We start from the raw sequence: 13,369 nt of genomic DNA, 5'->3' as shown, positions 1-13,369 counted from the left end.
TCGAAGTAAATTGAGGGCCATGCAAGTGATCTTAAGTTGATTGCCATGTTCCTCTCAAGCTGAGAAGATGACGGGGTCTTCACTCAGTGGATTCGTCCATTCCCGCGCCGCCCGAGTGTTGGCATGCATTCATTAGTTCGCGTCGTATCCTGGCCAGCAAGGGTTTTCGGCGGCCCCAGTCAATCTCCACATGCCCAAACCGGTAAGGGACCTTGACTTGTACTAAATAGGTGGAGAATCATATGTTCGTGAAGTCGCCTCCAGATAACGCTCTCAAGAAGCGGTTTAACAACAGGAAGTTTCGCTCCACATACAAAGTAAGAAGGGAAAGAAGAAAAGTTTTCTTAATATATAATTATTTAGAGACAATAAATCTTTATGACAACAATTGCCAGCTTCAGTGGTTTAGTGGTAAAATTAGCCGTTGCCATCCAGTTTCGGCTAGCCCCGTGTTCGATTCACGGCTGATGCAGCTCATTACATTTTTGTTGCCGTGGTGTTCTGGTGGTGGTGCCCGTGAAGTGGGGAGTCGCTAGAGGAAAAGAACGCAAGCTAGTCTCAAGCGAGAACAACCTTGCAGTCTTCCAGGATTGTCTGGAAATTGCTAGCCAACATTTTTTTATATCATCGACTGGCAAGCGGTCAATATACCCTTCCTCTTCCTCGCACTCGCACCACGTCAGCGGCGTGGACTCGAGCACTTCATCCAGGACACAAGGCCCGAATGCACGATACCTGTGACCACGCCAGAGTCGTACTCAAGGCGTGTTGCCTTTATCAATTCCACCAGGCCTTGTGTTGTGGATCGCCGACGTAACGCGTCATGCCGTTGCGATTCGCACTTGTCAGCATATTTGAAATATCAAAATGTCCCCTGAGAGTGTGTGGCATTGTGGTTGCTCGCATTTGAGTACTGACCGCTTCACGTGGTCAATTCAGCTGGCGTGGATGCTAAAAGACAGATTCATTTCATACAGCCTCCATTGACTCCCAAGGTTTGAACAAGAATGCATTTTGCACATCATCATATCTAAACAGGTACTTTTTCCACCAAAAACTTCATCTTTTTCTGCGCTAGCTCGATCTTATTCCCATCCAGCCGCCATAGCAGCGTTACTTTTCGTTCATGCAACTCTAGACAATTCCAGCGGAGCCTCGAATCTCGAAAGCACGCTTTTGTGAACTGTCGTTGCTGCTGTCGTCAGAGTCCCCATCGTTGCTCCCCGAGCCGCTGGATCCAGAACCGTCATTATCGTCGCTTGAGCTGGATCCACTCCTATTGTTGCCTTTGGACGAGGAGTTGTCATCGCTGTCGTTGGATGAGCCACCGCTGCGGCCGCCTGAGCTGGAGCTGTCTCCACCGTTACCGTTTCCTGAGGAAGAGTCATTACCATTGTCCGAAGAGCCAGACTGATTTCCATCATTCCCTGAGGACGAATCGCTGCTTTCGTCTGAGGAGCCAGACTGATTTCCACCGTTTCCTGAAGAGGAATCGTTCCCATTGTCCGAGGAGCCAGACTGGTTTCCAGATGAGGAATCGTCGTTTGAATCGGAATCATCCGATGAGCCGTTGCTGCCGCCGTTGCTTCCCGTCCGAGAACCTCCACTCGAGTTCCCACCCGAACCATCTGAGCCCTGGTCCGAATCGTTGTCTGGAGTGTCTGAGCCGTCCGAGTCATCTGAATCGTCAGATCCGTTGCCTCCGCGCCCATTCCCTCCGCTGTTGCCCGCCCCGCTTCCTCCACTATTGCTAGTGCCGTTTCTCCCGCTGCTGCCAGCGCTGTTCACCCTACTGGTTGCTCCACTTCCTCCGATGCTGCTCGCGCCTCCTCCGCTGTTGCCTGTGCCATTTCCTCCAGCGCCGTTCCCTCCTCTGCCTGAGCGAGAGTCATCGTCATCGTTGTCATGGTCGATATCATTGGCGTCGTCGTTTGCATCGTCGACATCGTCGTTGACATCATTGGCATCATCGCTGATATCGTTTGCGTCGTCGTTGATATCGTCGACATCATTATCGTCGTCGTCGTCGCGGCCATTGCCATTCCGACCTCGACCGCCTTCAGTACCGTTCCTGGCTGCACGCTTCCACTGCTGGTCTTCTGCAAGCACAGCAGCAGCCGAACCCGAAATGGTGGTCAGATCGCGTATGTTGGGCGCACGTAGCTCGCTTCTCTGATGCAGAGTCACAGGTCCAGCTGCAACGGATGCCAGAAGGCCGAAGAAGACAGCGGTAGTGGTAGTGGTGAAGCGCATGGTTGATGCTGGCTCAACAATGAATCTTGGAAATATGAAAAGTTTCTGTAATGGACAGATTGCAAGAAGAGAATGAGTCGCAGACCGTTAATGAGAGAAGAAATCACAGTACTGATGATATCGACAGAAGCGATCTTGAGAGACGTATATACTTGCTGGCCAAGACCCACTTCGGTCATTCTATGCCTCTGCACTTTATCTGGGTACTACTCGCGACGACCCCACCAACGTTGACGCGAAGCCGAGCCTTCATGATCGTCTGTCGAAAAGCTTGAGATCTCTATGATAAATGCCAAGCTGTCCATACTGTGAACAAGTGTCGTATGCGCAAGAATTATCTGAGCCGATTAGATGTGCTAAACACTCTATCAGCAGCGGATGACACACGTCTCCAAGAATTAGTGGGGCAAACTCATCAAGTCAATACCTCGCCGCAGTGTCAAGCACGGTCATTGTTCATGCAAGCCCGCTGTCACGTTTCGACCCGGTCGTTCCATCGTTGTTTGAAACAAGCACAGGCCACACAAAAAATCACTACAGTCCAAGCAGGTGATGAGTTATACACGTTTGTTAGCGAAAACAACTTTGTCTGTGGTATGGACGAGTTGTCACAACAATAGAGGCTGCCGTCGTTGTCCTGTCCTTGTGGAAGATCTTGGTCGAATCGGGCACAGCAAGGCGCCCCTCTTTGATCGTGTGGCTACGCGCTATATCCCATGCAGCCTAAGGCGCAGGAAACATCGATTGTAATCTTTGAGTGTCATTCGCGAAGATATGTGCAGAACAAAGAAATGCTCAAATGCCAAGCCCACTGATGGAGAAGCTTCGAACAAAGCAGTGCTGCCTGTGGTTCTGCAGCTTGTTTCCTGGCAGTATCTTAATGGCCGCAGAATTCACCTACTTCGAAGTGGTCCATCTCATCTCATACCAATCGATCATTATGCGTACCTCTCAAATGCAGTCCTTGAGGCGAGGCCTTGACAGAGTCGAAGAGGAGGATCTAGTGGACTACGACGACTCCGACAACGAAACACAGACTCAGAGTTCACCAATCCCCCGAAAGTACTCACTAGACATATTCTCAGACGAACCAGCCCAGGAGCTAGTAACGAGGAACGATGAGCCTCTTGACAAGGCAGCGGGCCCTTCCACACTGACCGCAGCGAAGACAGCACAAGCGGCTGCTTTAATCAGCACTCTATCGAATCTGCTTAGCGACTCGATTTTCAGAAAATCCTTGGGCTTATCCGGGTCTGGAGATACTGTGGACTTTAGTTTCTGGGCCAGTGGCTTTGACTTTGCCGTCAATCTGAAACTCATCGGTACAGCCGAGGTCAAAGATTGCAAGTACGGAGCAGAGTGCCGCAACGTAAAATGTACGTTTGGTCACAATGAAGTTGATCGCGCAGCAAAGCTAGCTGGCCGCAAGCCCAAAAAGCTATGCTCTATGATCAATACGCCAAACAGCTGTTCTAAAGGGGAGACTTGCTGGTTCTCGCACGAGGCAGAAGGAGTCGCGTGTACCCATGGTAACACGCGGGCTACTTGTCCTAAAGGCACGTTCTGCGTCTATAAGCATTCAGATGACGAGGTCGTCGCTTCGATCGAGAATCATTCAGTGGACATCGGCCAGACTGGGGAGACTGGAGAAGTCGAAAGCCTGCCCCAGGCGACAATCAAGGTCAAGGAGATTGAAGCTCCAATTCAGACCCCGGCTCATGACCGGTCGAGGGTGTTGTCTACATCACATCCCAATGCATCCACCCCACGACCACACGAAGCAGGAAGTAAGCGCAACTTTAGGTCTAGAGACAACACAGAGGACATTGAAGGTGGACCGCGTAAAAGACGGCGTTTTCAAGAACACTGTGATCGTCAGAATCGGCACATCATTCGAGGTTCTCCTCGCCCAGGGCGACTGCACTCCGAGAGACCCTGGAACGGTCGTAACGACAGTGGATACCCACCAAGGCTGATTCGTGGGAGTGGACGTGGTAGGAAGAGCGGTTGAACGATATAGTCATGGGAGAGTGTCTCCTTTTCATTCAAAAATATTTCATGATAACTTTTTCCATCTATTCGCCAATTGACGAAGATTCACTGTTGTGGGTGTTGCTATCACTGTCTGTTTTGCGGAGCTTTGTGATCATAGATGTATCTTATCGCGCGATGCTCACGCATGATGTTCGTATGGCTCGATATCGTTTTACAGTCATATCACCTCTATAGAAGAGCAATCATCTTGCGTTTCAAGTCCGAATCAGCTTGCGCATCTACAGCGTCCCTGTGTACCAGGCCCACGCCGCGTCGCTCGGCAGCTCCCTCCTCGTTGTACTCCACCAACATAACGTAAAGAAAAACAGGCAGGTATCCCTCCTCACCGCTGTATCTAGTATGTATGAATCGAGCTGCCTGGCGAAGCTCAACAGTTAAAGATTTCGCTGTGAGCGCCAGCAGTATTAGCTCGCAGCCACCTCCACCTGCCTCTTTATACTTCTTAATCCAGTCTCGGTCCACGGATGGCATGAAACCACAAGGATGTCCGAGGGCATCCTGAATGACGAGACACGGTAATGACTGACCGACATCCATCACCCAGTCGCAAAGATGGTCTTCAGGCAGCTTAAATTTCATTTGAATGTGTGAGCACCATGCCATAATGCAATACGGATACTTCTCAATCAGCCTGGTGTGAGTGATAGCGAATTCTCGGAGCAGAGATGAATTAGCAGTCATGTCCGTATCTGCTGCTGGACCTGGGTAATTGTCCCCAAGATCGAGCATTGGTACCAGGCCGGTGTTTGACCATCTGTACCATTGGATAACTGGCCGATATGAATCAGCGTTGTACGAAGCAGCGAATCTGTTAGCCTCGAAATCTACGCTTCCAACCCATCCCGCCCAGGACCAGGATGGGTAGTATCGGTGGCCTGGTCGATATCGTTCAGACTCCTTGCGAATTTCAACTGCTTTCCCCTCCTCTATCCCGATAGCTTCTTGAAAGCTTTGTGCTTCAAAGTCACTTAGCACCCGGCGTTGAGCTGCACCGGTTGAATACCAGAGGAGTGATTCCACGAATTTGGCGAACGGATGCCCACAGAAGAACCCTGTTCCTTCGATGTGGGGTGACAGATGATTCATGATGCCTGTGAATGCATTCAAGATATCGCTCTCGAAACTCAGTGTGCGCTTCGTAAAGTCACGTACTAGCCTGGCATACTCTTGAAACCAGCCTTGACTTTGCTTATCTCGATGGAAGCCAGAGTCAAGGAGGTAGTCAATCCTTCCCTCACGGAATTTCGGTCTGGCTGGATGGGCTATGAGGTTTTCAGTCTCTCCTTCAGCTATGACGTCCTCACAACGTGCGTCTTGCGTGCATCTGAAGTACATCTGATGGTCTGTTAAGATCAGACAGCGTGGTGATAATGCTCCTTCTTGAAACGTCCATCCTCTGGACGACCAATGACAGCGTGCGAGAGAAGTATTGTAGTCGGGTAGAGCTGATACAAGGCGTATGCCCTCAATCTCTCCCACGAACTGCTGATGCAATCTGGCAGTGCCAATACCAGGGATGGCATAGTCCTCGCTCCTATCTACAGCTGTGGCTGCTACCAGTGTTACGTAAGCTTGTCCGTATACCTTGTCCATTTGTTTTATGAGCTTTTGTTTCAACACTGGATCATCCTGAACGATACACAGCGCGTCAATCCAAATGAAGGTTTCTTTGAGCATCGAAACAACCTGGCAAGCATCACGAATAACTCTCGGCAGCTTCGATAATAACTCTTGAATAGACCCTGGTGTTCTGAGTTCCTGGAGGTTGTCTTTCTTGAGCTGGAGGGTATTGGGATCGAAAGTAGGCCACACATAGCTGAGTGCTACGTACCTCGAATGTAGTGGTAGCTCTACCAAACAGTGTCTGTTGACATCGACGACCAACAATTGCAGATCATTGCTACCTGACTCATTTTTGTAACAGCCGTGGCTCTTATCGCATGTTGACAACCATCTGCATGCTAAATCCATGTTTGTAACCTGGCGATCGATGAGTCGACCAGTAAAGACGGGTGTTTTCGAAATTCTTGGAGCGTCATCGCCGAGTAGTCGCAATCTGCACTTCGCGACCACTGCAGCAGTCAATGCGTCTACAAACAGGGCCAAAAGGTGATAGTGCCGTGCAGGCCCCTGGCCCAAAGGCAGAGTTGTTGGCACACTTGTCAGAATGACAAAGCATGTCCCCACATTAGCAGGGCAAACCAGATCCGACCCATTCTCTAAGCGGACTGCTGCAGAGAGAAGCCGACACAACGCACAGCATTTGCAGGCTAGAATGTTCGTTGCCCAGCCCAGTTGATGTTTCTGGCCGTTCCTAATTCCAAAGAGATTCTCGATCTCGATCTCTTCGCAGCGCTCGCAGAGGTCGACACCTGGGATCTCGATGTGCGCCGAGTCTGGGTCGTCGTCTGGCATTGGTGGTGTTGTAAAAGTGGTCGCGCCTGACGAACCCCATACCCGTCTCTGTGTACCGCCATTCTCTGAATACGTAGGAAAGACCAGCATATCTTCCGAATATCTCTGAAAATCATGCTCGGGTTGCCGGAGGGTCCAACGCTGTATAGAGCCGTGCTGCATGGTCATACTCCAAGCGCTCATCTCACCATCATGATCCTGGATAGAAGCTGTAGGCTCATGTGTAGGCATTTTTGGAAGAGTGAAATGATCCTTCAATTCGAAGATGTTGAATGTAGAGAAAAGTAGGTGTTGTGGATCTAGATTCGCATCGATGTTCGCACCTGCAAGCTGCAGTCAGACGAAACCCGAAAACCATGCAAAGCCCCGCACCGGTCAACCTATGTGTAGAAGTAATACCGCCCCCTCAATATCTAGAATTGAGGCGCAGTCAGAGAATCTAGCAACTTTACTGCAACGCTAGTCCCTGTAATAAGACAGCTCGCATCTGTAGCAAAAGCAGATTGTATCATCATCAGAATCCAGCAATTTTAGTTCTGAGTACCTGAAAACTTCTTTCTCTTACTCTTGCTATCCCAAAAACAACTACTAGCATGCCAGTCACTTTCACTTTGGCAGGCCATCAAGCCACGGACTGGACAAAAGCGAAAACCAAATCAAGCGACGCGCTATTCGCGGCATCTTGTTCGAGAGATTCCAACGAAAGTCAGAAACTCATCCAGAGTTCTGTTTCGCGCCGCGACTTTCGCAAAAGGCACATCAGCCCTTCGAGCAATGGACTGATTTGGGCCGTCTTTAATGCATACAGCAAACACCACCACCTCGTTCTCCGACCAGAGGACATCTGGCTCGCCATCCTATGTCAAATGAGCTTCTTCATCAATGCCAACGCAGAGGAACTGCGTGACTACTTCGTATCTCACCAGGGGCGCAAAGAACTCGTGGTCGAAGACGTGGGAAGCATGGAGCACGCCGATTTCGGGGTGCTGGCGTGTCGCATGACGGATCTGATTCAGGATAACGTCAAGGAACCCCGTCTGAGCGAGTGGATCATGCCTTCGTTCAGCACCACCACCGACTGCGATCGTACCGTGGCTGCCATCCTCATGATGGGCTCTATGCAGAAGTACTTCAGCTTCATGATGTGTAGCGACTGCGGCATTCCGTCTGTGACGTTGCTCGGCGAGCGAAAAGACTGGGAGAACATCTTGTACAGGCTGGAGTATCTGTCTGAGCTGGGCACAGAGCCGGATACGTTTGCAAACCTGCTCAAGCCAATTCTCCGTGGGTTTGTGGCGTCGTTCGACGCTCAGCGGTCAGAGGCGAACAATAGGTTCTGGGGCAAGATGGTGCATCGTGAAAGCATGATGAGTGGTCAGGACTACTTTTCGGGCTGGATTACAGCGTTCGGCTATTGGAGTGAGGATGGCAAGGCATCGTACATACACACGGCGATTCCGGACAGGAGAGATGAGGTAGACGAGCGCGAGTATGGATGTGTGCTAGAAGACGTCAGGTACCCGTGCATTGACACAGATTCGGTTCCTGCTGGTTTCGCGTCTGTGCCAGTCACTGTCAATAACAACGGGGAGATCTGGAATACCAAGATGGTCGCAGGATCCATCGGAATCGAGGCCAAGCGCAGCGATGGACAGGCGATCGACGAAGCCATCTACCACAATGTGGAAGAAAGCGGGCCTGTCGAAAGGGAATCACGGAGGAGAAGGCGAGGTGAATATGCTGGTCTGGACACCGTTCAGCCGTTGACGGGGTGGTTCATGCATGATGTCGGCACCTCAGTATAGTAATTTCTGTCCTCTTCAGTTCTTGTATAGCGGTTGGGAAAGTCATCACGAGCTCGGGCTAATCGCTCTTTGTACACAGGGTAATTGTTGTGATTGACCCAATCGTCCCATCCTTGGTATGCGCCAATCTCCGTCAGAACCTCATGCATTAGCTCCACATCCTCGCTCCAACTCGCCTCAATATATTGCTGCTGGGTCCTATCTTTGAAATTATAAGAACGGGAACGCGGTCTGTCAGAACCAACATCCATGTTCCATTCATCTTGAACTTGGATAAGTATTCCTCGGGATATCGGCTCTCCATCACTGAAGATCGAGCTTAATAGTCCAGTGATCTGACCGTGCAGGGGCTCTCGGAATTACGGTGCGCTAGCAATCTCTGGACATTGACGAAGCATCAGTATTTCATGGAGTTTATATAGAGATTGAGCGGCTCAAAGATTCTTGGCTTCGCGCTGTTCCTGATCATTCATATCATCAAACACATCGGGTAGCGTGATGGGCTTGAAACCTTCTGGTATTGGCTCCTCACATTCGATGAGCAAAGGGTGCGGTGCTTGGAAGAAGAGTGGAGAAATATTGATCGCTTCCCAGTCAATGATGTTGAAAAAAATTGTTGGCTAGGATGACCCAACAAATATGCTTTCGCCATGCAGATCAGAGTGCCACAAAGTCGGCTTTTAAAGATTGGAACCTGTAGGCAGGATCTGAGTTGCGATTTTCAGACAATCCTGGAAGTTTTTCAAGGTTGTTCTCAATTGAGACTAGCTTGCGTTCTTTTCCTCTAACTTAGCGACTCCCCACTTCACGTGCACCACCACCACAAACCAGATGCACCACGGCAACAAACCAGATGCACCACGGCAACAAAAAAGACAATGAGCTGCATCAGCCGTGAATCGAACACGGGGCTAGCCGAAACTGGATGGCAACGGCTAATTTTACCACTAAACCACTGAAGCTTGCAATGATTAATGAAGGAAGTTGGACTTTGAATGCTTATGTACCAGGAATGCTTTCCTTCTCTCCCTTGTGACTCCGTATGTGGATCGAGACTTTCCGTCGTTGCAATGCTTCTAGAGGGCGTTGTCTGTAGGATACTTCAATACATGATTCTCCACCTATTTTGTACGAGTCATGGTCCCTTACCGGTTTTGCCGACCCCACTTCCTCGACAACCTCCATCACTCAAAGCAACCGCATGGTTCACACAACTCACGTCCGCCAGAACTATCATCATGAGGTTTCTGCAAGCAAACGAGTAGAATGGACACATCGTGTTGACGACAATGGCTCGCACCTGTCTCCATTTCCAGCAACAGCTTCCTTCCATGGACTCGGTACGAAGTCGAGAAGGGCTTTGAAACTTCACTATATACGCAGACTACTTCTTTCAGTCTATGTTCCGCTGGAGTACCCAATCACGGACTGCACAAAGGTCATGCTGCTCCCCGTTCTATGTCATGCTGCTGCCGACCGATATCGAAAGGCATGCGTGTGACGTCTTCGCCCGGACTAGGACTCAGATAGTCAAATCAGGTACAGCACTACCCAGAACTCTCAAGACTTGCCCAAGGGAAGTTCGAGCGGCTGATCTACATGCGGACTCCACGAGACGCTCACGGAAGCTCCTTCCCGGAGACCAGTCCGATGCTAGCGCGGACAGATTTTGCGGGGATAACGACCACCAGTGTGGGTGGCCGCGGTGCCGCGGCACACCACGAGGCGTCGTTGGACCGCGCCTGACCCTTTGGAGACTTGGGTGCGACTCGCGCACTCAAATTGTATGTCGTTATGATTCAAGCAGTAAAAGATCGTCCCAGAAGTCCACGCAAACGGATGTTGCCGTAGGTCAGCTTTCTTCTAGGTACGTTGATTGGATGTTGTTCAACGGTATCTGCCAAATCGATCGACAATTTGACGTCGTCAACTGGAGAGATGGGTAACGACGAACGGGAGATGAACCAGATGCATCAAGAAGGCGTGACCATTCCAACGTGGAGGAAGGCGTATAAGATGCAAGGGCAACAGCACGATTTCCAGCACATCCCTATTCCTCCATTCTGCTACCATGAGGCTCACATCACAACTTTTCGTAGCCGGTCTGGCACCCTTTGCTCATGCATTCCCTGCCATGATGTACGAGGCAGTGGCCGCCGACCCAGCCCTCGAAGCTCGGGCCGAAGAGATAGCTAAGCTGCTCGAAGCCCGTCAGGCGGGTGCGGGTGCAGCTACAGCTCTTTTCGAACCCATCAACACCTTCAATGCTGACAAGCAACGCATCAACGTGGGGCCGGGCAGTGGTCACGAGTATGTGCCCCCGGGTGCGGGAGACCTCAGAGGTCCTTGCCCGGGTCTGAACGCATTCGCAAACCATAGTAAGTAGATGATCATAAATCGCTCCAACAATTACTGATGTCTCGTAGAATTCATCCCCCATAGCGGATATGCTACAATCCAACAATACATCGATGCGACGATGAAGGTTGTTGGCATGGGGCCCCAGCTATCTTTGTTTCTATCAGTGCTCGGCGGTGCTCTGGACGGTGATCTGCTATCATGGTCCATCGGTGGCACGCCATCCCTTCTCCAGGGCGGCCCAACAGGCATCCTAGGCAACGGCCTCATCGGCTCGCACAACAAGTACGAAGGCGACGCCTCCCCCACAAGACCCGATCTCTACGAGGCCGGCAACAACTACAAAACCGTAACCTCGCAGTTCCAAGACCTGATCAACCACTCGCCCGGTGGCCAAGTCAGCCTCGAGTCCCTCACAGCATTCCGCTCAGACCGCTTCGACACGCAAATCAAGAACAACCCGAACTTCTTCAACGGCCCCTTCTCAGGCGTCCTCGTGCAGCCCGCAGCGTACACGTTCATCTACCGCTTCATGGCGAACCACAGCGCCGAGAACCCAGAGGGCCTGCTCAGCTACGAAACCCTGCAGTCGTGGTTCGGCGTCGAGGGCACCAACGGCGCCTACAACGCGGTCCAGGGCACCGAGCGCATCCCGACGAACTGGTACCGGCGCGCGCTGGAGTACCCCTACGAGGTCGACTATTTCCTCGTCGACGTCGTGAATGCGGCGAAGCTGCACCCCAAGTTCCTCAACGTCGGCGGGAATCTGGGTAAGACTAACTCGTTTGCTGGCGTCGACGTGTCGAATCTGTCGGGGGGCTTGTTCAACTCGGCGGATCTGCTGCAGGGGAATAATCTCGGCTGCTTTGTGTACCAGCTCTCGGCGCAGGCGAAGCCTGATATCCTCCTCGGCGCGCTGAATAAGCTGACTGATGCCATTGGAAGCATTATCGGGCCGCTGGGCTGTCCGCAGTTGAAGGCCATTGATACCGCGCAGCTGCAGCAGTTCCCTGGCTACAGCCAGAAGCCAGTGTATGGCTAGAGGTCTGGGCGGGGTTCTGCCAAGATGTAACGAGTTATGATCGCGATGACCTTGGTATGTGCATGGTAGCGTTAGCGCAATGAGAAGTAATATCACACACGGATGTGTCAATGCTTGCGTGATTTGTGGCTCTTGATGTTTTGCTCTAGTCCACAGCAGGGTCTGGTCGAGAGATCATTTCGCGTCGAGTATAAAGGGTCGGAACGGAAGATTTCGTCTTCAACACGATGGATGCAATGGTATTGTAGCTTCTTGGTACGGTGTTTGTAGGCCATTGGGGAGGGTATCAGAGGGCAAGAAAGATAGTCTCGGAGACAGACATAACAAGCCATCCGAGAACCCAAGACGTCCGCCCCGACCCCCCTTCCAACAACCAGGCCCGCAGCCTCTCAGTCCCCAACTCCCCACAACCCCTACACCCCTACACCCCCCCCCCCCCCCCCCCCGCACTCACAACCCATCACACCTCTCCGGCTCAAACCCCACCTGCTGCGCACACGCCCCAAACCCCTGCACCCCCGTATACACGCCCTGCAGCGCCGTCTTCCCCGCGAGCCCAAGCCCGAGCCCACTACTCGACGGCCCGAGCGTCACACTGCCCTGGCGAAACACCGGCTCCGCGGTCGTCTCGTTGAAGAAATATGCGTTGCGCTGGCACATACCGGCGCTGAGCCCCGTCAGCAGGAGCGGCTGATTGATCACGTCCGCCCAGAAATCCTGGGTGTATGCGGGCGCCGCGGTGGTGCGGAACGCGACGTCCAGCGCCTGCGGATACACGCCCGGCCCGGAGACCTCGTTGGGCAGCACCACCCACTTGGCTGCTGCGCTGCACTGGACCGCGGTGCACGCGTACGCCGCGTCGCCGGGCGCGAAGTCGCCGAGCCGCAGCGCCACGCCGCCGGTGAGCGAGGACACGAGCGCGGGCAGCACGCCCGCGAGGCGCAGGCGGTCGAGCAGGGTGCCGCGGTTGGGGCCGCCGATGTAGCCGTTCAGGGGCGCGAGGAGGGGCGTCGGGCGCCCGTTGTAGCTGACGAAGGGGATTGCGGTGCTGGAGGTTAGTAGCGCGCCGCTGATTTGCAGCGCGGAGAGGCGGATGTCGTCGTTCAGGCCGATGGTGGAGAGGACTGGGTGGGTGTCTGGGGGGAAGCCGGGGATGGTGATGGGGAGGAGGGTGAGGGTGTTTGTGGTGGGGAGGGGGTTTGTGAGGGACGTGAAGAGTTTGGCGTCGTTGAGGGCTTCGAGGACTTTTGCGCGCGGGACGGGGGTGAGGAACCATGCTGAGGGATGTTAGAGGATGGTGGTTCTGGGGGAGAATGGGACTTGCTGAGGTTGCCGGTCATGGTGCGGCGGTTGTAGTTGTTTACTGCGACGGTGTTGGGGCACTGGGCGTGGGTCTGCGTGAGCAGCGCGGCGACGGTGAGCACGCAGGTGAGGAGTCGGC

The 13,369-nt window shown here is 52.6% G+C and overlaps 6 protein-coding genes and 2 non-coding genes across 8 annotated transcripts; 4 read left to right on the top strand and 4 right to left on the bottom strand.

Annotated features, from left to right (window-relative positions):
• The first annotated feature begins 394 nt into the window (after positions 1 to 394).
• C7974DRAFT_t85 lies at positions 395 to 472 on the top strand. The gene has a single exon. It is a non-coding gene; the product is annotated as a tRNA-Gly (tRNA).
• Positions 473 to 1,134: 662 nt separating this feature from the next.
• On the bottom strand, positions 1,135 to 2,253 carry C7974DRAFT_414367 (uncharacterized protein; the record flags this gene model as incomplete). The annotated part of the gene is made up of 1 exon (XM_046143797.1): positions 1,135 to 2,253. The coding sequence occupies one exon, from the start codon at positions 2,251 to 2,253 to the stop codon at positions 1,135 to 1,137; it is 1,119 nt and encodes a 372-aa protein (XP_045996672.1).
• Positions 2,254 to 3,101: 848 nt separating this feature from the next.
• C7974DRAFT_473147 (uncharacterized protein) lies at positions 3,102 to 4,264 on the top strand (the record flags this gene model as incomplete). Its single annotated transcript, XM_046146554.1, has 1 exon — positions 3,102 to 4,264. The coding sequence occupies exon 1, from the start codon at positions 3,134 to 3,136 to the stop codon at positions 4,262 to 4,264; it is 1,131 nt and encodes a 376-aa protein (XP_045996671.1). The 5' UTR covers positions 3,102 to 3,133.
• Positions 4,265 to 4,462: 198 nt separating this feature from the next.
• On the bottom strand, positions 4,463 to 6,991 carry C7974DRAFT_396898 (heterokaryon incompatibility protein-domain-containing protein). The gene has a single exon (XM_046142126.1). It carries the CDS (start codon positions 6,952 to 6,954, stop codon positions 4,477 to 4,479), a length of 2,478 nt encoding a protein of 825 aa, XP_045996670.1. The 5' UTR covers positions 6,955 to 6,991; the 3' UTR covers positions 4,463 to 4,476.
• Positions 6,992 to 7,148: 157 nt separating this feature from the next.
• C7974DRAFT_209331 (uncharacterized protein) lies at positions 7,149 to 8,745 on the top strand. The gene has a single exon (XM_046136931.1). The coding sequence runs from the start codon at positions 7,317 to 7,319 to the stop codon at positions 8,526 to 8,528; it is 1,212 nt and encodes a 403-aa protein (XP_045996669.1). The 5' UTR covers positions 7,149 to 7,316; the 3' UTR covers positions 8,529 to 8,745.
• A 667-nt stretch (positions 8,746 to 9,412) lies between these two features.
• Positions 9,413 to 9,490, bottom strand: C7974DRAFT_t84. Its single transcript has one exon. It is a non-coding gene; the product is annotated as a tRNA-Gly (tRNA).
• An 824-nt stretch (positions 9,491 to 10,314) lies between these two features.
• C7974DRAFT_209323 (uncharacterized protein) lies at positions 10,315 to 11,982 on the top strand. Its single transcript, XM_046136930.1, has 2 exons — positions 10,315 to 10,906; positions 10,955 to 11,982. Exons 1-2 carry the CDS (start codon positions 10,600 to 10,602, stop codon positions 11,926 to 11,928), a joined length of 1,281 nt encoding a protein of 426 aa, XP_045996668.1. The 5' UTR covers positions 10,315 to 10,599; the 3' UTR covers positions 11,929 to 11,982.
• Positions 11,983 to 12,378: 396 nt separating this feature from the next.
• On the bottom strand, positions 12,379 to 13,209 carry C7974DRAFT_313084 (uncharacterized protein; the record flags this gene model as incomplete). Its single annotated transcript, XM_046138391.1, has 1 exon — positions 12,379 to 13,209. A coding segment is annotated over one exon (831 nt), but the record flags the coding sequence as incomplete, so codon positions are not given.
• Positions 13,210 to 13,369: the final 160 nt, after the last annotated feature.

This window comes from Boeremia exigua (assembly GCF_020726555.1).
Source record: "Boeremia exigua strain MPI-SDFR-AT-0100 chromosome Unknown C7974scaffold_7, whole genome shotgun sequence".
NCBI classification, from domain to species: Eukaryota; Fungi; Ascomycota; class Dothideomycetes; order Pleosporales; family Didymellaceae; genus Boeremia; species Boeremia exigua.
Note: the sequence above shows the minus strand (reverse complement) of the source record. Positions and strands in the feature narration are given on the sequence as shown.

Excerpts from the sequence above, each read along its gene's own strand:
- C7974DRAFT_396898 (XM_046142126.1), bottom strand. The coding sequence starts at position 6,954 with ATGCCTACACATGAGCCTACAGCTTCTATCCAGGATCATGATGGTGAG.
- C7974DRAFT_209331 (XM_046136931.1), top strand. The coding sequence starts at position 7,317 with ATGCCAGTCACTTTCACTTTGGCAGGCCATCAAGCCACGGACTGGACA.
- C7974DRAFT_209323 (XM_046136930.1), top strand. The coding sequence starts at position 10,600 with ATGAGGCTCACATCACAACTTTTCGTAGCCGGTCTGGCACCCTTTGCT. Across the intron at positions 10,907-10,954 it reads GAACGCATTCGCAAACCATA|AATTCATCCCCCATAGCGGA; the intron begins GTAAGTAGATGA and ends GATGTCTCGTAG.